General features: G+C 49.6%; 2 protein-coding genes across 2 annotated transcripts; one reads left to right on the forward strand and one right to left on the reverse strand.

The window, feature by feature from the left end:
• Positions 1 to 332: 332 nt before the first annotated feature.
• On the reverse strand, positions 333 to 7,462 carry arg2 (arginase 2). Its single transcript, XM_084481753.1, has 8 exons — positions 7,187 to 7,462; positions 6,958 to 7,030; positions 4,306 to 4,480; positions 3,735 to 3,894; positions 2,847 to 2,941; positions 2,276 to 2,380; positions 1,753 to 1,889; positions 333 to 1,007 (listed from the first exon to the last, which is right to left on the reverse strand). Exons 1-8 carry the CDS (start codon positions 7,298 to 7,300, stop codon positions 817 to 819), a joined length of 1,050 nt encoding a protein of 349 aa, XP_084337879.1. The 5' UTR covers positions 7,301 to 7,462; the 3' UTR covers positions 333 to 816.
• Positions 7,463 to 8,253: 791 nt separating this feature from the next.
• Positions 8,254 to 23,480, forward strand: rbm25a (RNA binding motif protein 25a). Its single transcript, XM_084482445.1, has 18 exons — positions 8,254 to 8,412; positions 8,639 to 8,766; positions 9,252 to 9,301; positions 10,006 to 10,185; positions 11,370 to 11,427; positions 11,767 to 11,927; positions 12,096 to 12,278; positions 12,772 to 12,855; positions 16,312 to 16,598; positions 17,120 to 17,231; positions 17,938 to 18,027; positions 18,183 to 18,256; positions 18,625 to 18,775; positions 19,525 to 20,101; positions 21,345 to 21,649; positions 22,196 to 22,294; positions 22,618 to 22,665; positions 23,037 to 23,480. Exons 2-18 carry the CDS (start codon positions 8,661 to 8,663, stop codon positions 23,127 to 23,129), a joined length of 2,658 nt encoding a protein of 885 aa, XP_084338571.1. The 5' UTR covers positions 8,254 to 8,412; positions 8,639 to 8,660; the 3' UTR covers positions 23,130 to 23,480.
• The last annotated feature ends 229 nt before the right edge of the window (positions 23,481 to 23,709 follow it).

Consider the following 23,709-nt stretch of genomic DNA (forward strand, 5'->3'; position numbering starts at 1 on the left):
TTTGTGATACATGGTATGGAGAAAGAATTGGAGAAGGAATTATATTAGTGTCTTTATTTTCCAGACCATAGTCATTCAACGGTCATATCTACAAGCCACTCCTTTAGTTAAATGAATCCTCCATAACTAAAAAGAGAAATAGCAGATTTTAGTGGTCAAACCAGTTATGATTTCATTCAAGCAACCCAGGTGAATTAAAATCTTGTTAATACTACCAGTAAACGGTCCCTACGAACATCGTATACGAACACACAGGTTCATTCTCAAAATACAAAAGTAGTTGGTAAATAGTACATCAGTAGAAACTAAAGTAAATACGGTAACCACAGGGGGTCCAGCTGTGAACTTTATTAAAGTCAAACTGGCACAGCCAAAAAGAACACGATCATCCTCCCTTTCACTTCCAGAGAACTTACAGTTAGAGAACGTCATTCACCATCTGAGCCTTTTTGAAAGAGGTTCGGTACCGCAAATCAAACACATAAACACACACCTAAATAACTTAAGTACTAAGTATGGATGTGAGGATGGCACTCACGTCCGATACCACGTCACACCGCGTTTCAAAGTGAGAAACGCGTCATGATTCAGCGATGCACCGATGGTGCAATTTCCCTCCGCTGCCGAGTTCCAACGAGCAGAAGCAAAACACTCAAAGAGGAAAAAAGAACAAAAACAAAGAACGCAAAGTGAGAACCCGCTGAAAACGTCCAACCCACGGTCGGCGCCAGTCTTTTTTCGGGAAAAAAAAAAAAATCAGGAATGCTCGGCAACGATAGCGTCCATAACGCTCCTCCCCCCACCCCCGGCTGCCGATCAGAGCCGCAGCTGTTCCGTGTCCTCCTTCGATGACGGGATCTCGTCCACGGGCACGTGGGAGCCCACCCGGGACTGACCCAGCGAGGAGGCGATGACGTCCACCGCCAGCGCGGCGGTCGCCTCCATGGCGGCGCGGCTAGCTCCCTGCAGGGGGTTGACCTCCACCAGGTCCATGGCCGACAGCAGGCCTGCACAGGGACACAAGCACTGGGGTTAGATTCAGTGAGCTCACTGGTGTCCGCTTCTGTAAGTGGACGTGCAGCAGTCCTACTGTGTTACAGCAGTAATGATGACACAAGCCAATGGAAGGGAGTTCAAGGCTATGTTCTAATCAGTTTGTCACTAGGGAAGTCAGGGACTGAGTGACCAAGTGTCTTCAGCGTCAGTGTTGTTCCACTGACTACATCATTTAATAAAATACAATTTAGAAAAGGTAGTAGTTCAGCACTTCAATGGAAGTATGGGCATGGGTCCACATGGGTCACTTTGGTGTAATGGTCAGTGGATGAGGCATTCAGAAGGTGATTTTAATGTGTATTTCTACATTGGCCAGGCTACAAGGTGTTGATCAGAAACCTGAAACAGAAAATGGTTGCATTTGACTAATGCGGGCCGAGTCTGTGTTCGCCAATTACACTGCTAAAGATCCAGCACCCAGAATTCAGCTCCTACGGCCTCAGAGCCACTAGGCATCATTGGAACAAGGTGTTCATTTCACCAGGTATTTACCTCCGCTGCCCTGAGAGAGCACCCATTTACTACACCTAACTTATAATCAGCGTCTGGAGGAAAATTACACCCTGGTCCCAGTGTGCAAAGTCTCCTTAGACAGTGCCGTGGGGAAGACTCAAGAGCTATCATCTGTTCTAAACGCACATTCATTTAATCCTGTCTAGGGAGTGGTGTTTGTGTGTGTGGAGAGAGAGTGTTCACCTGTGTTGTGGATTTCCTCTGTGATGTAGATGCCCTCTCTGTAGGTCAGGCCGCCATTGACAGGCGTCCCCGTGGCCGGCGCCAGGGATGGGTCGAAGGCGTCGATGTCGAAGCTCAGATGGAGGGGTCGCTGACTCCTGGACCGCACAACAAAATGGAAGTTCAACGACAGACGAAAAGCGGTTGGATGCACAAAGGTTCACTTAGTACTGAGAGTAGAGATTTGAATAGATAATCCAGTAAAATAGAGATGGAAATAGAGAGTACAATAGTGATTAGAATAGATAGCTCGTAGTAGAGTACAATATTGAGGAAATAGCAGAGTCGATAACATTGTAGAGAAAATGGTAGAATGGAGGAGGATGAAGCATTAAATATAGTAAAATATAAAGTAGAATACAGTAGAACTGAGAGAATACACAGTACAATAGAGAGGAGAACAGAGCGAGTAGAATGAAGCCTTTTAGAGGGACTAGAATAGATGGTAGAGAACGGGGCAGTGACTCATGGGGTCTGAGTGTACCTCGCCAGGAGATGGTCCAGAGTCTCCTCCATGACCCTCTGGATGCCCAGTCGGTCGATGTCCCGCATGGAGTAGTACTGGATCCCCAGGGTCTTCAGGATGTAGCTAGAGGGGGAGTACACAACAGCTTAACATGGAGGCCAGCACCGCAACACTGGGGTGGTAAGGCCCAATACATGTTACCTAAACATGGAGAACAGTACCAGGCAACACTGGGGGTTTTATTGCACACAAAGCAGTGTGGGAGTCTTGAGTGCCTTGAGAGCAAACGACAAAACAAGGTGATAACGGAGGATTCTGCCTCAGTGGTGTTGGACCATGGAGCCAGACTATCCGTAGATAACGGGTTTAACACTTTGGTTTTGCGCCTCCAGTAATCTGTGGCTCTTGTATCAAAGAGGCCCAGTGGGGAATTTCATCATGGCTTTCTAAAAAAAACATTAACCAAGCAGGTCTTTGGTTGTGTGTCCTTGGTTGGTGATGTATCTGTATGTGTTCTTCTGAGTAGTGTGTGTGGACCAGCTGGTCTCCCCCTCCACCGAGGGTCCCCCCCCCCCCCCATGTGACCTACTATTCTCCAGGGTCAACGTCCCTCAAGCCGATGTAGACCAGGTCCCTGGAGGAGAGGAACGGCTTCATCCACGAGAAGCCTGGCAGGTCGGGCATCTGGGGTGGATAGAGAACATCTGGTCACGTGATGGTAAATACAGTCCACGTATGAAGGTGTGCTGGTGGGTTCACTGTGGAGGGCTCTGTTAGTGTAGAACTGATCAGCTTGTTAAAGGGCTCGTTATGAGTCAGCTCATTAAAGGGTCACTAGGCTCGTTATGAGTCAGCTCGTTAAAGGGTCACTAGGCTCGTTATGAGTTAGCTTGTTAAAGGGTCACTAGGTTTGTTATGAGTCAGCTCGTTAAAGGGTCACTAGGCTCGTTATGAGTCAGCTTGTTAAAGGGTCACTAGGCTTGTTATGAGTCAGCTCGCTAAGGGGTCACTAGGCTCGTTATGAGTCAGTAAGCTCTTTAAGGGGTCACTAGGCTCGTTATGAGTCAGTAAGCTCTTTAAGGGGTCACTAGGCTTGTTATGAGTCAGTTTGTTAAAGGGTCTCCAGGCTCGTTAAGGGGTCACTGGCCTGAACTTTGATTGAAAATGTGTAGTTATTATTAATAGTTTCAATATCTTATAATTTCCATTATCATTTGTATAAGCCTTGGCCTTAGCAGTAAATGCAACCACATTGCGTACTAACATTTGTGTTGAATACAGCTAATTTAAAGGTTTGATTAACGATTACTTAAAGGTGACTAATGCTAATGTATTAGTATGAATGTCTTTAGCCCGCCTACAATATCCCTTTCATGCTGATGTAACCACAATGGGCAGTTAGCTTCATGTCAACATTAATTCATACAGTCTGTGGGGTTCAAATACCTTTAGCTTGAAGTGCTAAGGCGCTCAATACCTTGTCCTGCAGCTCTTTGAGCATGAAGGCGACAGACTGTCCGTGGAGGTTCCCTGACGGAGAGGTCGCGGGCGTGTTCACGTCGGTGTGCGCGTCGACCCAGATGAGGCCCAGGTCGGGGCACTGGCGTGAGTGGCCCTCCACCGAGCCGATAGCCAGGCTGAAAGAGAGACGAGGGTTAAGGTTAGGCATGAGCATGTAGGTCTATCGTAGTAGTGGGTTTCAACGCTAGACAGTACTAATCAATTTGGAACATTCTAGTTTTTTTTAAAGCATCTACATTAAGGGCATTTAGCAGATGCTTTTATCCAAAGCGACTTACAATAAGTACATTTGTCAGAAGAAAGAGAAACTGTCGGTATAGTAAGGATGTTCATAGAACTAAGTGCCAAACACTAACAATTCTTAGGTTAACCCATTCCCGTATACAACAAAGATAGCTAGGATAAGGTGCTACACAATGCTAAGTACTATTTTTAAGTGCAAGGAGGTGCACTTAAATGTCCATGCCCAAATGTTACATGCCCAAAATAAGAAAGGAGGAGGGTTAACAACCGCGAGAGTAAAATACCTGTGATCTCCGCCCAGCATCACGCAGGTGTGCCCCGCCCCCACCGCACTGCTGACTGCGCCCGCCAGGAGCTTATTGGCTCTCCCGACGGTGCGAGGGAAGTGCACCTGCATGCAGGTGTCGTCCTTCTCCGGGTGGTGGAACGTCAGGTCCCCCAGGTCGTGCACCGGGCAGTCTGTTGGAGAACCACCACGTTAGGACCCATAAACACGCTATTTATTGACTGAATAATGTATTGATTTATCAGTTTATGGCCAGCATGACTGGCCATAAATAATTGGTTGGTGTGTTGGTGTTGGTTTTCTTAAAACGCATGTTATTGTTAGATGTGTAATATTGTCCTGAATAACGAGGCTGTTTAGCCAGTAGATGGTGCGTCAAGCATCCGTCTTAGGTGGCCTGACACGAGGCTAATGAGTTAACCAGGTCGGTGCGTAACGGTACCTCGGTGTTGTTTTACTGCGTGGACACGTACTAATACCTCTCCCAACTACAGAAATAGTTAGAGTATAGTGAGAGTGTATTAGAGCTAGCCTGGCGAGTAATATCGCAGTTTTAAGACGCTAGCTAGCTTAGCTGTGGCCGTATTAGTGTCAGCCCGGTGCTCCGATTCCGTTCACTCGTGAACCCTCCGTGCTCCTGACTAACCAGCGAGTCAGTACAGGAATCGGTAAACTATTCTACCGCAGACCTGCGATGTCCATCCCCTCTCTTAAAAGCAGGGCTTTTATGGTTGTAATTGTACAGGACATTTTTCATTGTACAGGACGTTTTTTTCTAACCCAACCCAGAACACTGAAATGAACAAAAAAACGACAACCTGTAACCCCAAAAGCAGGGCTTCGGCGGGTCTGAGCGACCGTCGCCATAGCACCACCCTCCCCATGCGTCTTCTCACCCGACCAGCGCCACTCCAATCTCCCACTAACGGCACGTCGTCAGACTGTATGATGTCAAATGCCAAGAAGCCTCCATCTTTCAAAGAGTGAAACTTTGAGGACACTTTGAGGAGGGGGGGGGGGGGGGCGCAGTGTTGGGGGCTTGTCTCGTATTAGGTTGCCCCACTGCTGGTGTCGGATGGGCCGGGAGGCGGGCCGGGAATAGCCCCCGGGCCCGGTGAGATGGTGAACACATTGTGGTTCATAGAGAGAAGGCGCTTGTGGAAAAACACTGCAGGGGGCGGGGCCATCTTATATGCAAAATGGGACAGTCTATTCTATATTTATAACACGAAACAACATTTATATATAAACTTCAAACATGATATACCTTCAAAAGATATTTAAAAAGGACATATTCGCTGTGGCCGTTATATCTCATTACTTTAGAATAGTTTGTGGAGATATTAATACTTATTATAATATTGAATGATATACAAATCACATAACAGTGTTGACATTTACTTAACTTGTACCTATATAGAGACAGCTCCCTTCCTCTCTCCAATTGAAAGGTGTTGTGTGTTTTGAAGCACAGTAGGCCCTATCGATTCGTGCAGCCAGGAATCGATCCTCTGCTCTGAAGATCTCCTGACTGAATCAGAATAAGCTTTATTGTGTTATTGTAGTCAGGAATGTAATGCAAACTAACACCCTCTCCATGGCTAACAGTGCACGATTTCAATGATAATACATACAATCCTGAATATGTATAGGCCTACTAACTACACACATTATTCATATGATAATAGCAATCGTTATTTTAACCTCCTCTTGTGAATGGGGTCAATCAAGGTTGCCCTCGCCTTGGCCCAGATAGCAAAGTGGCCTTACATGAAAGTGAGGGACGTTAAGCTGTCACTGACTCGTCCATTATTCCCCTACTTCCTACTTAAGGGGGGGGGGGGGCTTACTGGAAGGGGTATAGTGTAACAGACGCTGTTACCATTTCCAGAAAATGACTTGCACAAATTCCATCAACATCGACTCGATTTGTTCCGGGTTTTTTCTGCTGCAGGAAACTATTTGTCTGTGTGATTGAACTTAATCATGAACATTTGTAGACTCATAATGTTGAATCAAAATGAGGTGGGATGAGGGATGGCTAGTGTGGGCATCCCTGTGCCGTGTGGGATTTTCCATACTCGTTTGGTTCTCTTTCCGGCGGACACCGAAAATGGACCGCAGTGACGCCAGCGCGGACGGAAAGAATGAGTGCGCGTCGTTCCGCATTCTTTCTGGGCCGCGGACGCGTCACGAAGGAACGCCGTACGCGATATTTCGTAGGATGAATCTGGAATTCTCGCCTCTGATTGGTTAGAAAGCTCTCGCTCTCCTTTAGATCGTGTTTCGATTAGTCCTAGCTGTTTGCGGGAGTTTATGGTTAGGGTTAGGGTTAACCCTTACCCAAACCCTAACCAATCGGAGGAGAGCCATTCTAACCAATCAGAGGCGAGAACCCCAGACTTATCCTACGAAAAAATATCGCACACCGTACCCGGCACGTGTGGTCCCCAACCCCGTTACCCGAGACCCACTGACGACACACGCACCGAGACGGTACATGATTACGATACGGAGCAGTAAAGGTAGATATATATACCCCAAGTGTACCGAGAGAGAGAGGAAAGGGATCTCCCGTCGCCTGCTCACGGTACCCCCGGACAGAACACTTTCATCCGGCATCGCTCCGGCCTGTTTCAAACTCACTCACCTAAATTTGAAAGCCTCTCCAGAAGTCCCGCATCTCTGATGAATTTGGGTCCGTGTTCCACTCCTCTCCGTTTCTGTTAAAAACGGGCAGACATGAAACAGAGATGTTAGCCAACCGCGTGTCTACAGATAATAATGATAATGGACCAGGGGACGCTGGTTAAATCAGCAGTAGGCCTATAAGCTCACAACGCGGTGCTCCTTAAACGAGAATCACAAAGTGGTACTACCTGTCCTTTGGAGAACGGGGCGCCGATGACCGCCACGGACTGAGCTCTGCCCTGCTGGCAATTGTGCTTCAGTTGAGTTTTCAGAAGACAAAATAAAGATCTTCTCAACGCCATTTTTCTATCCTTTTAAATCAGCTCAGGGTCACTGCTGTACCTAAATAAAAAGTCAGTAAGTAAGATCCGGAAGGCTAGCGGTCCGGATGATGTAAGATGGGTGTGATCTTGCAGTGGCGGGATGCTGTGTCTGGCGGGGTATGACTGCCTGGTGTCTCGGCTCTGCCTCTTATTGTGCTGCAGTGCCGAGAACTAATTAATATTCAGGAGCTGATGAAACAACCCGAGTTTCATCAATTCACCGTCCACATCCACGGGACACGCGAGGAATGAGAATAAATAATCCACGATTAAACATTATGTTAACACGATCCACCTATTCGCAATGGTGATTATTGACAACAACAAAAAATACGTTGATTTAAATGGTTTCTTTTCAGTTTCACGCGTCGCATTAGCCGAGTACGTCGAGTCACACCCATTCGCTCGGACCAATGGGAAAGGGGGAAACAAGAGGGTTTGTTCGATGGGGTGTGTGTTGTACACTGTGCGTGCCAACTGCCCCACCACTTCACTGTTGTCCAGCACACCGTGTAATTAGACCTGAAGGGATAGTTTCCATGCATAGCATGGGCCAAAACAGGATTGATAGCTATGTTTACAACTCCGGGTGGCCTAGATTTTTCTGCATGTGTCCAGATGAGCTACTGGAAAAATACACATACTGTCCTCTAAACAAGCAACACAATATACACCAGTATCAATAGGGCACTGGAGAAATACCCAATTATAACTATAAAATGCATATTTTAAACATGTTTTCAGATTGTATATATTTTTAAGACACTAGAAAAATATTTTGCCTCTGTAGTAGACAATAGTCTTTAGTAAGTAAAAAGACTGCGTTTTGCCTAAATGAACTTGACTTGGCGTTACCTAACATTAGGGGCCGAGCGGTGACCTCTGGCGCCCAAGACACGTTAGTGCAACACATCCCATTTTCCCATGATGCAGTTCGCGGAGAATAGGGCCAGTCGTCGACTACACATCTTCTGCTAACGACCCGGAGGCGGGTATAGTTTTCAACTTTTTTGTTAGATTTAATAAACCGGCATATGTTTGGATAGCCTCTAGGGATATTTTCACCGGCTGAACCTGTCTCCTGACCCCAGGTGAGTTCAACATACCGGCGGCGGCTTTAGCTTGACTGTGCAGTTAGCAAGGCCATCGCTAGCGACAGAAGCTAACGTTGACGTGGTGCCGGTTCCGAGTAAACCCACAAGGACAACCTTATACATCTGCCCGCCTGACAGCCGACAGCGAGTCCGCGGGGTCCCAGCGTGTGTTCGTGTTGTGTCGACGCCGACACAAGTGTGATGTGATATCGCTGTGTTGCAGGACCACCCCCCCGCCCCGCAGTATGTCATATCCTCCTCATCTCAACCGCCAACAAATCGGCATCCCGCAGCTTCCCCCCAGGATACCCCCGCCTCAGTTTGCGGGGTTCCCCCAGACGGTCCCTCCAGGTAAATACCCGTGACGTGCTGCTCATGAACGGATTCAGACACAAAGTGGTCATTCATGGAGGTAGACGCCTCGGAGTCTGTCTGCCATTCAATGACGTGAGGCCAGATGTCTCCGCCTGTTGACCCTTCACACCACAGGGTCATTCCAGACTCACTTTAGTAGGACAACACGACACACGTCATGTTTACGTTACGTTATACGTACGTTTACGTTATGGTCACCCGTGGTGACCGCTGCTCCACTGTCCGAACTGCATCACCAGTGATGATATCTTCTCTATAGTTCCTCTTCAGGTAATGCTATTTAAAGGCAAATTATGTCGACCGCAGCGTTTCCCTTTTGAATCACAGACATGTTGCTACTAACCTGATCAGTCCTGGGCATGGTTTACTCACAGACATGGTATAAATAAATCAATGTTATGGATATGGAAAGAAGTGAAGACGTCCTGATAGTAATGGAGTGGCTTGTTCTTCTCTCCCAGGCACTCCAATGATTCCAGTTCACATGGGCCTGATGGCAGCCACACCCCCCGTGAGTCAGCCACGCCCCCAGTTCCTCCTGCTGTGGTCAAACTAAAATGCATTTTATTCATACGTCTCATCAGCCCTGTGTTTAAGGTGCTCTAAGCACCACCTACTCTGTGTTTAAGCTCTAAGCACCGCCTACTCTGTGTTTAAGGTGCTTTAAGCGCCGCCTACTCTGTGTTTAAGGTGCTTTAAGCGCCGCCTACTCTGTGTTTAAGGTGCTCTAAGCACCGCCTACTCTGTGTTTAAGGTGCTCTAAGCACCGCCTACTCTGTGTTTAAGGTGCTCTAAGCACCACCTACTCTGTGTTTAAGCTCTAAGCACCGCCTACTCTGTGTTTAAGGTGCTCTAAGCACCGCCTACTCTGTGTTTAAGGTGCTCTAAGCACCGCCTACTCTGTGTTTAAGGTGCTCTAAGCACCGCCTACTCTGTGTTTAAGGTGCTCTAAGCACCGCTCACTCTGTGTTTAAGGTGCTCTAAGCACCGCTCACTCTGTGTTTAAAGTGCTCTAAGCACTGTTCACTCTGTGTTTAAGGTGCTCTTACCTCCCCTGTGTTTGTGTAAGAGCTCCACACGCACAGCTCACTGTGTGTCTGCTCAAACCCCCTGGAGTGACAGGGAACAGTGCGGTGTTGTTGTCATTGCAGCATGTGGCCCTGTTATGAACATGAACGTGTCTTTGTATAGATAATGTGGTCTCCAACGCTGCAGGTGCTGTTGCCCCCCGCCGTGTCCATGGTGCAGAAGCCGGCGGCGCCCAAGAAGGACGCTCTGCTGCCCCTGCGGCCCCGGGAGGCAGAGGACGCGGGCAGCGGTGGCCCCACCACCACCGTGTTCGTGGGCAACATCTCGGAGAAGGCCTCCGACATGCTGGTCCGACAGCTGCTGGCGGTGAGCCAGGCTGACCCCCGTCGCGCCGGCGTCTCCTTTAACCCCGCCCACTTATTATGCACCTTATTATGAACCGTTCAACGCATTTTGATGAGAAAATAATTGGTTGAGAGCCCGAAAAGTTGGTTCCCAGCTGGATGAAAAAAAAAAGGAAAAAGATTTCCTTTATATTTAGGGCATTCAGTGGACGCTTGTGAACGGTTTTTATTTAACGGTTAATACACACACCGACGGCGGAGTCAACAGTTCAGGGCGACAGCCAACTCGTCTGGAGCAGTCAGGGTGAGGAATGTTGCTCAGAGACACATTGACACTCAGCTAGGAGTATATCCTTTAGGGCATTTAGCGGACGCTTTAATCTAAAATGACTTACAACGGTCCATACACACACTGACAGCGGAGTCAACAATGCAAGGTGACAGCCAGCTCGTGTCAGCTCTGGTTGGGTGCAGTCAGGGTGAGTTGTGTTGCTCAGGGACACATTGGCACTCAGCTAGGAGGAGCCGAGGATCAAACTAGTCATCCCGCTCTCTCTCCTAAGCTACTGCCGCCCTTTCTTGAACTATGTCATCATTGGGCCTTATATGACCCCCTCAGTGGGCGTGTGATATTCTATCGGTTAGAAAGAAACGGTTGGGAAGTAAAGAGCGTGCTACTTTTTTACTTCTGGTGTGGGCTGTGCGGCGCCTTCTGTCGGTGATGCATCGCTGATCTGGCTCTGGTCAGAACTGCTGGAACCGCAGGCTGGGTCATATGATGGCACCAAGAGCCCTGAACGGACCCGGTCATGAACCAGTTTATTTGGAGGAATTGCGCTTTAAGGGTTGGGAGTAGTTGGGAATGATTGTTTAATAAAATGTACCATCATATTGGTTGGTGTAGGGAGAGGCATTGGTTCTGTGGGATGGATGATTTACTTGTATGGGTGGTCAACTCCTAGCTGAAAGGTACTTGGTTCAATCCCAAATATTCACAGAACCTGGAGAGTTCAACCCCATTTATCTCAGTCCACTAAATTCAAGTTGCTTAGGATGAGTGTGGAAGTGTCTGCCAAATAAATGAATAGAGCTGGTATAAACGTATAACATGTAATATCAAGGCTATGGATGGCCTGGATCTTGGTTGTTGTAGATGAGATCAAATCAAGTTATTGTCTGTTTTCCTTTTGTGGTTCCATACAATAGAAATGTGGAATTGTTCTCAGCTGGAAGAGAGTGCAGGGCGCTTCTGGGAAACTTCAAGGTAAGACGCACAAACTCACACACACACACACACTCACTCACACTCTAGTGGTAAACATACTTAATGAGTAGTGTGTATATACTAGCACTATGTATACTAAATGAGTAGTGTGTGTGTGTATATACTAGCAGAACATATACTAAATTAGTTGTGTGTGTGTGTGTGTGTATATACTAGCAGTAAACATGCTTAATGAGTAGTGAGTGTATATACTAGCATGGACCATCATGCATGGCATGGCAGATGGCCCATGCTGGGCCATCTGCTTTTGAGTTGGTATTCCCGTCCTTCTTACTCTCCTCTCTCCTCTCTTCCCCTCTCCTTCCTTCCATGTCGCAGCGTTTGGCTTCTGTGAGTACAAGGAGCCAGAGTCTACGCTGCGTGCACTGCGGCTGCTCCACGAGCTGTTGCTAGGTGACAAGAAGCTGCTGGTCAAGGTGGACGCCAAGACCAAGGCCCAGCTGGACGAGTGGAAGGCCAAGAAGAAGAGTGCCAATGGGGTCTGTAGTCTTTTAGAGAACTATTCAGATGAGTGGTGAGGCTGTTTGTAGTTTATTTATGATTTCATTTATGATTTCAAATTCATTTGGTTTTAGTCGGCATGGTTTATTTGCACAGGGACGGATTGCCACGTTATACACTGACTGACGAGTGATCCCTCTTATTAGGGCACAGGGGGTGTGGCCAAGGAGGAGGAGGAGGTGCTGGACGAGGAGAGCCAGCGGCGGGACCAGGTGGTGAAGGGGGCGATCGAGGGGCTCATCAGAGAGTACGCCAGCGAGCTCAACGCCCCGTCGCAGGACGGAGAGAACCACCCCCGCAACAAGAAGAGAAAGGAGAAGAAAGAGGAGGTAGGGCCGCCCTTGGTCTCCCTGGACCAGGTCAGGCTCGTCCAGGGAGACCTGGTCACTCCCTGGACCAGGTCTCAACGGATGACTGCAGAGTGTAACCCTTTTGTAGTGCCCTTAGGCACAGGGGTGTGTCGTCAGATGCATTTATGTGATCGATGTGATCATGTGATTGTGTGTTCGATCACATTGGAAACACCATGCATTTAAGGGTAACATTCTGGGGTGGTTGTGTGCCTGTCCTGCGACCTGTAGGCACCTGACCTGGAGTCAGATGCTACACATCATTCCCTCTCCTTCAAGCTCCGTGGGCTGATGCGAAAACAACCTATACCGATGATTGTTATTAACGCCTACAATTGCTATTCAAATAAAAAAAAGTATAGAAGAACGCCCATCCTTTTGTCTTTCACCGTACTTAAGGAGCGATGTCTGCATGTAGACGTCCAGTTGGTGGTCCCCTTAACGTCATGACGACTGTGTCTCCTCCCGGCAGGAGGACATCAACGCCATGGAGATGGAGGACGACAAGAGAGACCTGATCTCCAGGGAGATCAGTAAATTCCGCGACACGCACAAGGTAACGCATCTGAACTGCTTCAAACACACTCCCCCACCACCCCCCTGCACAACACTGTAGCCCCAGCAACCCCCCCCCCTGTGATAGCCCAACACTCCTAATGATGCTAGTACCCTCCTCCTACTGGAGCAGGCGTAGCGTTGGCACATGGAGGCCCTGTTCAAAACATGGGCCACATCACACTACTGCATATATATACGAATTGATGCTTATCCCAAAATGTTATTTTAGTATTGTTTTAGTAAAGTTCAATCATTTTCAAATCTTCAATGGCAAAGGCCCATGTTCCATATATTCGTCGAGATTATTATCGTCGTTATTTTCATTAATAATAATATTATTATTATTATTATTACCAGAGTTTAGCACAAGCATCTGAGCCTAGCCTTTAGCTAGATGTGTCACACTAAGTGCATGGGCATCATGTCAAAATTCCCTTTTTTTAAAGCTAATCTATTGATTAAACCCCGCCAATATGGTAGAGTTCATTGGGTGACTAAAGCAAGATGAATCTCAGAGCTTTGCTGGAGAAAGTTCGGAGGATAGGATGTAAGTATGAGCTTTCCATTCTTCCTTACACATCCGGGGCGCTCCCTACACGAGGGCCTGCAGAGGGGCCGTCGGCTCCCCCAGTCTCCCCCGTTCTCCCCCAAAGCTACCAGTCCTTTTATTGACCCCCTCGATCATACGATAACGTTTCAATGGCTATCGATATCAGCTGAAGAAACATAGCTCTTCCGCACGGATAAACAAATCGGCCGAATCAGTCGGTCTGAAGTGACGGAGCCCAGCCAACCTCTGCAGGCCCCCCGACGGTGTACACACACACACACACACACACACACACACACACACACACACACACACACACACACACACACACACACACACACACACACACACACACACACACACACACACACACGGGAGTAGCGTGAGCAGGGCTAACCAGTGTAGCAGGGAGCGCCCCTCCACAGCACTCTGACGTCCTGAAGACTCTCCCAGGTAAGACCCCTCCGTCTCCTACACTCTCTCTCTCTCCTCTCCTACACTCTCTGTCCTGTCCTCTCCCCTGTCCAACCTAGGACTCACCTGTTAGTTCTAGCTAGGTAGGAAGTGAAGGAAGTGTCAGTTAGAAGAGGCCTGGTCACATGATGCCACTGTTCCAGATTCCAACTGATGGTAGAAATGACAGTTGGTCCTCCATTTTGGCAAGAGGCGAGTTTGGTACAGTTAAGAGATCAAATGATGCACAGTGTCATCGTCGCCTGTTTATTTAAAGGTAGAAACTGCATTTAACGTTTTGAGCAGGAAATGTGAATTGAGCGAAGATAAGGATGTCTCTATAAGTGTGTAAAAAGGCCTGTTGACAACTGATCTCAGTTGGTGAGAAACTTTAGAGCAGTGGGGCTAACCTGGAATAGTGAGACCATTTGATTACTCTGATCTGGAACTAGAAGTAGCATAAAGGCCTCTAGCTGAGACATTTCCTCTACCCTTCTCTTTTCCTCTCCCCCTCTCCCTCTTTATCTCTCTCTCTTTCACTCTCAATCTCCCGCTCTCCCTCTCTCTCTTTCTTGCTCTCCTGTTTTTCTGCTGGGTTCCTGAGACCCCTCTTGACACCAGAAGACACCGTGTGGGTAAGACTGTTTCAACCATTCCTACAGTGTTCTGTTGATCCTTACAGCTGTGTGCTTCACACCGTGTTGATGTGGATGATCCCTGTGTTGACCTGCTTTCCTCCCAGACCTAGCCGCTGCTAGGACGGGATGTTTGAGAGCTTCTGACCCAGCACCTGTAAGTTCTCCTCAACACCAGTCTAGACAGGATCTCACCAGCCTTCCTATTGGTTTAGAGCTGATCCACTATAAATGGGCCCAAGTCACAAGATGGCAGTGTATTGGATTTGTTTTCCAAAAAGCAAATATGGTTTGTTCCGAGAGTACGTAACTGGTAGTTTGACATTGATTTTTGAAGCACGCATCACATACACATTGAGATGACGAATCATAATCACCATAATCCTGCAAACAGTTATTTTAGAGCCCCAAAGGCGATTCCCACTCAAAATGTTTTAAACAGAGGAGAAAAAGCATCCTGGATCAGTCAGCCTCGACTCCTACAATGCCTTGCTGCAGGGCTCAGTTAGGTTTCCTGTCAGCGTGCTTTCAGGAAGCACTCAGGGCCTGATGATGCAAATGACATTAGCAGGGCCCCGTGCCACACTAAGCCCGCCCTTCCGGCCGTCCGCTTGGCAGGAGCCATAGGTAAGCCCTGTTCTGACACCTCTTTACATCACGTTAACACTGTCTGAACCCTGTCACCCCCAGCACCGGCTCTGAAGGCCACCGTATGCATACAATGTCCCACACGTTAGACCACGTAGGCCCCAGTTAATGTCTGGACCAATCAGGTCCCTGACCTACCTGCTGACCTGCAGGTAGACCCTAGCACCCTAATGTCCGGGGTTAGTAACCGGTTAGAACCGGTATACACGTCTACCCCATCTGGACTGTAACCTGGTGTCCTGTCTGTGTATGGACTAGTGCACATCGATCTGCAGAACTCAACCAATATGTATTTAAGCCGTTTCTATTGGTCAGGAGGCTTATTATATCACAGGCTAATCTCAGGTGTGTGTGTGTGTGTGTGTGTGTGTGTGTGTGTGTGTGTGTGTGTGTGTGTGTGTGTGTGTGTGTGTGTGTGTGTGTGTGTGTGTGTGTGTGTGTGTGTGTGTGTGTGTGTGTGTGTGTGTGTGTGTGTAATTGTTGAGTGCTTTGTTGGAACGGTGACAAAATATGACTATTTAATCTTTAAAGGTTAGAGAGTTTGCTAAATCCTCCACATACTTAAAACACCATGACGAGCCAACTGACATTTTTAGCCACTGGTTTTAACCGCTGGTCCGTCCCTCATCCAAACACGTCAGCAAAGGCCACACCGGTAGAGACTGGTTCAGTACAGATGACGGGTCACATGACTGAGCCATGCACATGACTCAAAATGGAGTGAACTGTACCATGAACAACATCTGTAGTTTGTGGACCACAAACTCATGCGCAGGTCCCTCGCGCCCACCGCTCAGAGAGGGACCCCACTCTGGCCTGCCCGGCGGCTATGTTCACGGGGTGGCTCCCCCTGCTGGCTGGCTGCCCTCCTGCAGCCCATGACTCCCATCAGTATGTGACCGTGGCTGTCCCAGAGGCCTCCTGTTGTTGTTGTTGTTTCTTCTCTTCATTCTCCTTCTGTTATTCTATCATGTCTCACTGAAATGTTGATAAAGTTTTCACGCAGTTTTCCTACTGCTGCTGCTGCTGTTGATGCTAGCTACTGATTGGTTGCTCATGTTGGGGGTGTTCTGCTCTGTGGTTTTTCTTTAACGGCGAGACCAATCGTCCCCCCCTTGTTTTGTCTCTCTCCCCCCACCCCCTCCTCCTGTCGGGCGGCTCTCTGTAGAAACTGGAGGAGGAGAAGGGCAAGAAGGAGAAGGAGCGTCTGGAGCTGGAGAAGGAGAGGAGGGAGCGGGACAAGGAGCGGGAGAGAGAGAGGGAGCGGCGAGACCGGGAGAAGGAGAAGGAGAGGGAGCGCGAACGGGATAAGGAGCGCGAGAGAGACCGCGATAGGGAGCGGGACCGGGATCGGGAACGCGAGCGAGAGCGGGAGCGAGAGAGGACCAAGGAGAGGGAGAGAGAGTGGGAGCGAGACCGGAGCCGAGACGCTAGCGAAGACCGCAGCAGATCCAGGTACGGGTCAAAGGTCACGTGGCCAACAGTGTGCTCTGCCAAAGGCGAGTCTTTATGTGTCTGTGTGTGACAGTCTGGACGACCAGACATTTGGACACGCGTCCTTTGCACCCCCCTCCATGATGTTTTTATAACAGGCCTCTAAACCCTCCCTTATCTGTCATATTTTAAGCCCTTCATAGCGGACCGCCCTGGTTGTAATCTGCTTTTTACTACATTGTGTTCTGTCACTTTATTCTATTTTTGTATGGTGCGCCCTACCCTTGTTTTATTCCCCCCTTTTATCTTTTTGTATTCTACTTTAGCATTAGTATTATATTATTTTCTTTATTTAATTTCACTTGAGATTAATCATCTCACAACCTTTTCATCCGCAAGCCGTCTGTTATACTTTTTTAATGGGACATTGGGGAACTGTCTCCCTGAGCGTTTAATACACTGCAGAGCAGTACTGACACTAGCCTGTAGTCTGACCGAATCAAGGGGAGGAACCGTTGAGGAACTGTCTCCCTGCCATCCAGGGAGAGGACCAGGGAGGACAAGAAGAGGGAGCGGGAGGAGGATGAGGAGGACGTGTATGAGCGCCGGCGGCTGGAGAGGAGGCTCCGGGACAAGGAGGCGGCCTACCAGGAGGTGGGTGGTCCTACCAGGAGGAGAGAGTCTCTGCTGCTGATCCAGATCGCGATCCAGACCAGGATCAGGTCCTTGGCCGATCCCTGCTTGACGCATGAAAGGAGTTTGGACTCCGGTTTTCAGGGCACACGCCATATTCAGACGTAGAATATGAATTAAAGACTAAAAAGCTAAATGGGTGGTAATATAATATTGGCATTAAGAAATATACCGTTGATGTCACAGGCGGAGAGAAAAAAAGTGGCGGGTGTGTTGGTCCCCCGGGGTGAAGGTTACTGGGTTCGATCCCCAATGTCCACAGCCAAACCTGTAGACATCCTGGCACACAACCCCCACCTTACCCAGGTTGAAATGCTCCCTGATTGGTTGAGATGCCCCCTGGTAGTTCTGAACTGCTTCCTGATTGGTTGAGATGCCCCCTGGTGGTTCTGAACTGCTCCCTGATTGGTTGAGATGCCCCCTGGTGGTTCTGAACTGCTCCCTGATTGGTTGAGATGCCCCCTGGTGCTTCTGAAATGCTCCCTGATTGGTTGAGATGCCCCCTGGTGCTTCTGAAATGCTCCCTGATTGGTTGAGATGCCCCCTGGTGCTTCTGAAATGCTCCCTGATTGGTTGAGATGCCCCCCGGTTGTTCTGAAATGCTCCCTGATTGGTTGAGATGCCCCCTGGTTGTTCTGAAATGCTCCCTGATTGGTTGCCTCCCCAGCGGCTGAAGAACTGGGAGATCCGGGAGAGGAAGAAGGCCCGGGACTACAGCAAGGATACGGAGCGCGACGAGGAGCGCCGCAAGGAGACGGTAAGCACCCGGCCACCTCAACTATTAACTGTTACTTTGGATGAAACATCTGTTGAGTGACTCGATATTGATAGTGTTGCATGAAGAAGCGGTTCTATTTTTTTGTTTATTTAAATTCTATGTTTAAATATCTATTTTTTTGTTTTGATTTGAAGACCAAAGAGGCCAAGAGACTAAAAGAGTTTCTGGAGGACTACGACGACGACCGAGACGACCCGAAGTACTACAGGTGAGGCCCCGCCTTCCAGCGGTTTACCTGAAGCCTTACCCTTCCCTTAGTGTCAGCGGTTTACCTGAAGCCTTACCCTTCCCTTAGTGTCAGCGGTTTACCTGAAGCCTTACCCTTCCCTTAGTGTCAGCGGTTTACCTGAAGCCTTACCCTTCCCTTAGTGTCAGCGGTTTACCTGAGGCCTTACCCTTCCCTTAGTGTCAGCGGTTTACCTGAAGCCTTACCCTTCCCTTAGTGTCAGCGGTTTACCTGAAGCCTTACCCTTCCCTTAGTGTCAGCGGTTTACCTGAGGCCTTACCCGTCCCTTCATCGTCCCCCCTCCATTGCCCCTGACGACGTTGTTGTTGGTTGTCATGCCCCCCCCCCAGGGGCAGTGCTCTGCAGAAACGTCTTCGCGACCGGGAAAAGGAGGCGGAGCTTGACGAGCGCGACCGCAAGCGGGAGAAGGAGGAGCACGAGGAGATCAGGCAGCGGCTCCTGGCCGAGGGGCACCCGGATCCCGACGCGGAGCTGCAGAGGGTGAGTCCTGCTGCTTCAGGAGCTCCGCCGGTAGAGCGGGTTGATGGTTCGATTCCCGGGTCCTCCTGGGTGAAAGAGGTGGAGGGTTTCTGAGTATAGGGTCCGACCCATTCTGGGATTTATCTCAAATATCCAGTGGGACAAGGTAGATGCCCTGTTGCATCCCTGTTGGACTGTTTTAAGGACTGTAGTTGAATATGAATGATGACACCCTTACATATTGTATCAGAGCAATAGACCCAGAGTCAGTCTGTGTTAAAGGGTCTGGGTGGAGGTCCTCTGTGTTAAAGGGTCTGGGTGGAGGTCCTCTGTGTTAAAGGGTCTGGGTGGAGGTCCTCTGTGTTAAAGGGTCTGGGTGGAGGTCCTCGGTGTTAAAGGGTCTGGGTGGAGGTCCTATGTGTTAAAGCGTCTGGGTGGAGGTCCTCTGTGTTAAAGGGTCTGGGTGGAGGTCCTCTGTGTTAAAGGGTCTGGGTGGAGGTCCTCTGTGTTAAAGCGTCTGGGTGGAGGTCCTCTGTGTTAAAGGGTCTGGGTGGAGGTCCTCTGTGTTAAAGCGTCTGGGTGGAGGTCCTCTGTGTTAAAGGGTCTGGGTGGAGGTCCTATGTGTTAAAGGGTCTGGGTGGAGGTCCTCTGTGTTAAAGGGTCTGGGTGGAGGTCCTCTGTGTTAAAGGGTCTGGGTGGAGGTCCTCTGTGTTAAAGGGTCTGGGTGGAGGTCCTCTGTGTTAAAGCGTCTGGGCGGTGGTGGTCCTCAGATGGAGGAGGAGGCTGAGCGACGGAGGCAGCCCCCCCTGAAGCTGGAGCCCGAGGAGGAGCCCCCCCCCCAGGAGAAGAGCCACAAGGAGCGGGACCGTGAGCGGGACCGTGAGCGGGACCGCAACCACGACCGGGACCGCAATCACGACCGGGACCGGGACCGGGACCGGGATCGGGACCAGGACCGGGCGGAGCGGAGGGGCTCGTCGAAGCCCGCGGATCCGACCCCCCGCGGGCCTCCTCCTCCGCCCCACTCGGAGGAGGAGGAGGAGGAGGTGGAGGCGGAGGGTCTCGATGAGGAGGAGGCGGCAGAGCAGCAGGAGGAGGAGGAGGAGGAAGAAGAGGAGGTGTACCAGTACCAGGACGGCGAGGACTCGCAGGACGGCAAGCCGGGCTTGAAGCCCACGCTACGGCCCGTCACAGCCGCGCCCTCTGTGTCGTCGGGCAGCGGCGGCGCCACGCCAAACACGCCCGGCAACGAGTCCCCCTGCGGCATCATCATCCCCGGGGAGAACTCCCCGGAGGCCCAACCCGCCGAGGAGCTGCGGCCCAAGATCGGCCTCAGCCTCAAGCTAGGTGAGCAGAGTTTGCTGGGGGAAGACAGAACCACCGCGATGTAGCACGATGTAGCCACCGCTATGTAGCACGATGTAGCCACCGCTATGTAGCACCATGTAGCCACCGCTATGTAGCACGATGTAGCCACCACTATGTAGCACGATGTAGCCACCGCTATGTAGCACGATGTAGCCACCGCTATGTAGCACGATGTAGCCACCGCTATTTAGCACGATGTAGCCACCGCTATTTAGCACGATGTAGCCACCGCTATTTAGCACAATGTAGCCACCGCTATGTAGCACGATGTAGCCACCGCTATTTAGCACGATGTAGCCACCGCTATGTAGGACGATTTTAGCCACCGTTATGTAGCACAATGTTACCACCGCAATATGGAGTTACTGTTCTATAACAAAACGCCAAAATAGGGAGATTAACTATCGTATAGCAGGGAACACAAAATGGGATGAACTTTAATCCTGCCTTGTTAGATTGTTTTATTGTTAAGCTCGGCCCTGAGAAACGCTGTGTGGTTGGTAATTAGCTCGCTGCCAAGTCTCTCCTCTGTTCGCATGCTGATGATTCACATCCCTTCCTCGTCTAAATGTCAAATTTTAACCCTGCTTAAGAGAGCGTCCTGCTGAGCGCTCCTCACCGCTCACCATTAGCTCTGGCTCGTTGCTGAGTGGTGAACAGAGATGAGACGGCGGTGGGTCACACCAGACCCGCGGTTCTCCCACGCCGCAGAGCCCTTTTGTAAAACACCTCGCTCAAGGCGCCATGAGACCATGCCACAACGTCTGCTCTCCTTCTCCGCCTCCTCCCCACGCTCTAGTGAATAACATTCAGGTTTTTTCTCTAACGTATCAGATGTCCTTTCGTTTCTAAGACTTTGTAACAGCCTTTCTTTTTTCCACTTATTTCCGGACAATAAAAACCCTGTTTGGTCGCCCCCTTAGGCATCGGAACATCCGTTAGTTCCGTCGACTCCGATCTTGACGGAACGAACGGATGTTTCGATGCCTAAGGGGGCGGCCAAACAAGATTCCGAACATCAGAACATTTTCACGTTCCGAACATCGAAACATCCATTCGGAATATTTTTCTACGCACGTCAAAAAAACTTGAAAAGAGCGGAGCACGGCGTACCGTAACAAAACGATGGGTTTACCACTGCTGTCTCCCTAGCCTCTGTGATTTCCCCCCCCTCCCTTTAACGTCTCCTCTCCCTCCCTCTCCTCCCCCTCACCCCCCCCAGGCGCCACCAGCAGCCCCAGCCAGCCCAACGCGGTCAAGCGTAAGAAGCTGGCCACGGCGGACAGCGTGTTCAACAAGTTTGACGAGGAGGAGGCGGAGGACGTGCCTCGCAAGCGGAAGCTGGTGCCGCTGGACTACGGCGACGATGACAAGAGCCTGGGCCTGGACGGCGCCGAGCTGCCCAGCGCCAAGGGCAACGCCAACATGGAGGAGAAGCGCAAGCACATCAAGAGCCTGATCGAGAAGATCCCCACCGCGCGGCCTGAGCTCTTCACCTACCCCCTGGACTGGTCCATGGTGGACTCGGTGAGCACGCGGGCCGCTCCACTTAAGCACTCTAAAGTCAAGCACTCCCACGTCGAAGATGGGAGCGCTCGACTTAAGCACTCGACTTAAATTCTACTTAAGCACTTGACTTAAGTTCTACTTATGCACTCTATAAAGTCGAGCGCTCCCAAAAGAGTGCTTGCACCTTGAGAGTGCTTGCACCTTGGGAGTGCCTGCACCCTGCTGTCGATGGTTGGGTGTTGGGGTTACAGCTAGGAGTGTCTGTTTGGCAGCTCTTTCTTTCGATCGTAAACGTCCCTTTTGTTGCCATTTTAGAGGGCTCAGGAGGGTTGTTTATTATGGGCCTGTGGAGTCCTGGGAGACTGAGGCTGTGATTAAGGGCTCCACTCATTAAAGTGACTGGACATCAGCTTAAGAGGGAAACATGAAGAAGGTCCGGTTCAACCGCTGAACTGTTGAGCTTAGCGTGTTTTCTGCTAGGTGATGTGTTAAGAAACTCACTTGTGACGTCAGTCAGTGTTATGGGGTGTTGAGACTGACGGTGGGACGTTGTGGTTCCCCTAGACCCTGATGGACCGCCGGATCAGACCGTGGATCAACAAGAAGATCATCGAGTACATCGGGGAGGAAGAAGCCACGCTGGTGGACTTTGTGTGCTCTAAGGTCGGTGGGGGGCTGAACCAAGGCGTTCGTCGCTTAAACTGGGACACATTGTGAGATGGATGGATGGGAGTGTGTTGATCCTGCAGGGAACCCCACCGCCAGGCAGTGGCTGAGCGATTAACGCTTAAATTCCCCATTTAATGAAAGGAGCATGAACAACGATCGTGCAATACCAAATTACAAATGTGTCTTTATTTAGTGTATGTAGTTGTACTGCAGGGTTCAATTATATACTCCTACATAAAATATCGAACGTGTATGTCATAAAAGATGTCGGCAAATGTAGAGGTAAGGTGTTGATATTCCGTGTGTTTGTCTCCAAGGTGATGGCTCACAGCACGCCCCAGGGAATACTGGACGACGTTGCCATGGTGAGTAGAACCCTGCGGTGTGTCAACGTTCCGACTGTGATGCTGACGACACCACGGTTACCGACCCTCGGCTCAAGTCCCTTCTGACTGTGGATTGGTTGGCAGTTCATGTACATTGTAGGAGGAGGATGGCAGTTACAAACCTTTCTATAGTCATTGAGTTGTTTAGCAGAGGCTTTCATCCTGAATTATTCATAGATTAATTTAAGAGCTTCCTTAAATGGCCCTTTACTGTAGCAAGATGCTTTTTATGCAAAGCAACTCGCATCGATATCATCATAGTTAATGATTTAACGTCTGTCTTGATGCATTATTCATCATTTGTTCCTGGGTGACGCCCGTATTTACCCCTGACCCTTCCTGTCCCGCAGGTTCTCGACGAAGAGGCGGAGGTCTTCATCGTCAAAATGTGGCGGCTGTTGATTTACGAAACAGAAGCCAAAAAGATCGGACTGGTGAAGTGAAGACTTTTCTCTGTGTCTCTGGATTCCTCCTCTGCTGCCTACCAGACTGTAAACCAGGCGAACAGGCCCCCACCTCCTCCTCCTCCTCCTCCTTCTCCACCCTCCCGGTCCATCAGTCAAGGAGCCCTCGCTGGTTGTGCTAGTGTTTTGCAGAGAGCTGCGCTTGACGTCAGAGAGGTGGGACCGTGCTCCGGGCGAAGTGCATGATCCTGAGTTTGGTTTGTTGGAGACTCAAGGCAACACCAGAAATGTATTTTATCGGTATCTTCCGTTCTTCGGATCGTCGGACACCACGTTTATGCTTTTAATTTACTGTCGTCATGTCAAGGCACTACTCTGTTGTGTGAACTAATAAACATCCCCTTTTTAAGAAAATGCTTTCATTTATGTACATCGTATTGTCTAAATGTACTGTTTTAATTTATTCATATACACATATTAACCGTTGATAAACAACACAATTTTTTTTTTTTGATGCGTCTAAAGGATACTATTTACTTTATAATCCTTTGAACCTTTAAAAGCCTGTAATATCGTACTTCATGTTCCAAGCCACGCGGGGACGTGCGCGGATACGTGG

The sequence above is a fragment of the Micromesistius poutassou genome (assembly GCF_964030765.1).
Source record: "Micromesistius poutassou genome assembly, chromosome: 17".
Taxonomy (NCBI): domain Eukaryota; kingdom Metazoa; phylum Chordata; class Actinopteri; order Gadiformes; family Gadidae; genus Micromesistius; species Micromesistius poutassou.

Coding starts and splice junctions, on each gene's coding strand:
- arg2 (XM_084481753.1), bottom strand. CDS start 7,300: ATGGCGTTGAGAAGATCTTTATTTTGTCTTCTGAAAACTCAACTGAAG. Junction 7,031..7,186: donor CCCCGTTCTCCAAAGGACAG/GTAGTACCACTT, acceptor CGTTTTTAACAG/AAACGGAGAGGAGTGGAACA. Junction 4,481..6,957: donor GGAGAGGCTTTCAAATTTAG/GTGAGTGAGTTT, acceptor GTTCTCCAACAG/ACTGCCCGGTGCACGACCTG.
- rbm25a (XM_084482445.1), top strand. CDS start 8,661: ATGTCATATCCTCCTCATCTCAACCGCCAACAAATCGGCATCCCGCAG. Junction 9,302..10,005: donor TGATGGCAGCCACACCCCCC/GTGAGTCAGCCA, acceptor CCAACGCTGCAG/GTGCTGTTGCCCCCCGCCGT. Junction 17,232..17,937: donor AGGAGGCGGCCTACCAGGAG/GTGGGTGGTCCT, acceptor TTGCCTCCCCAG/CGGCTGAAGAACTGGGAGAT.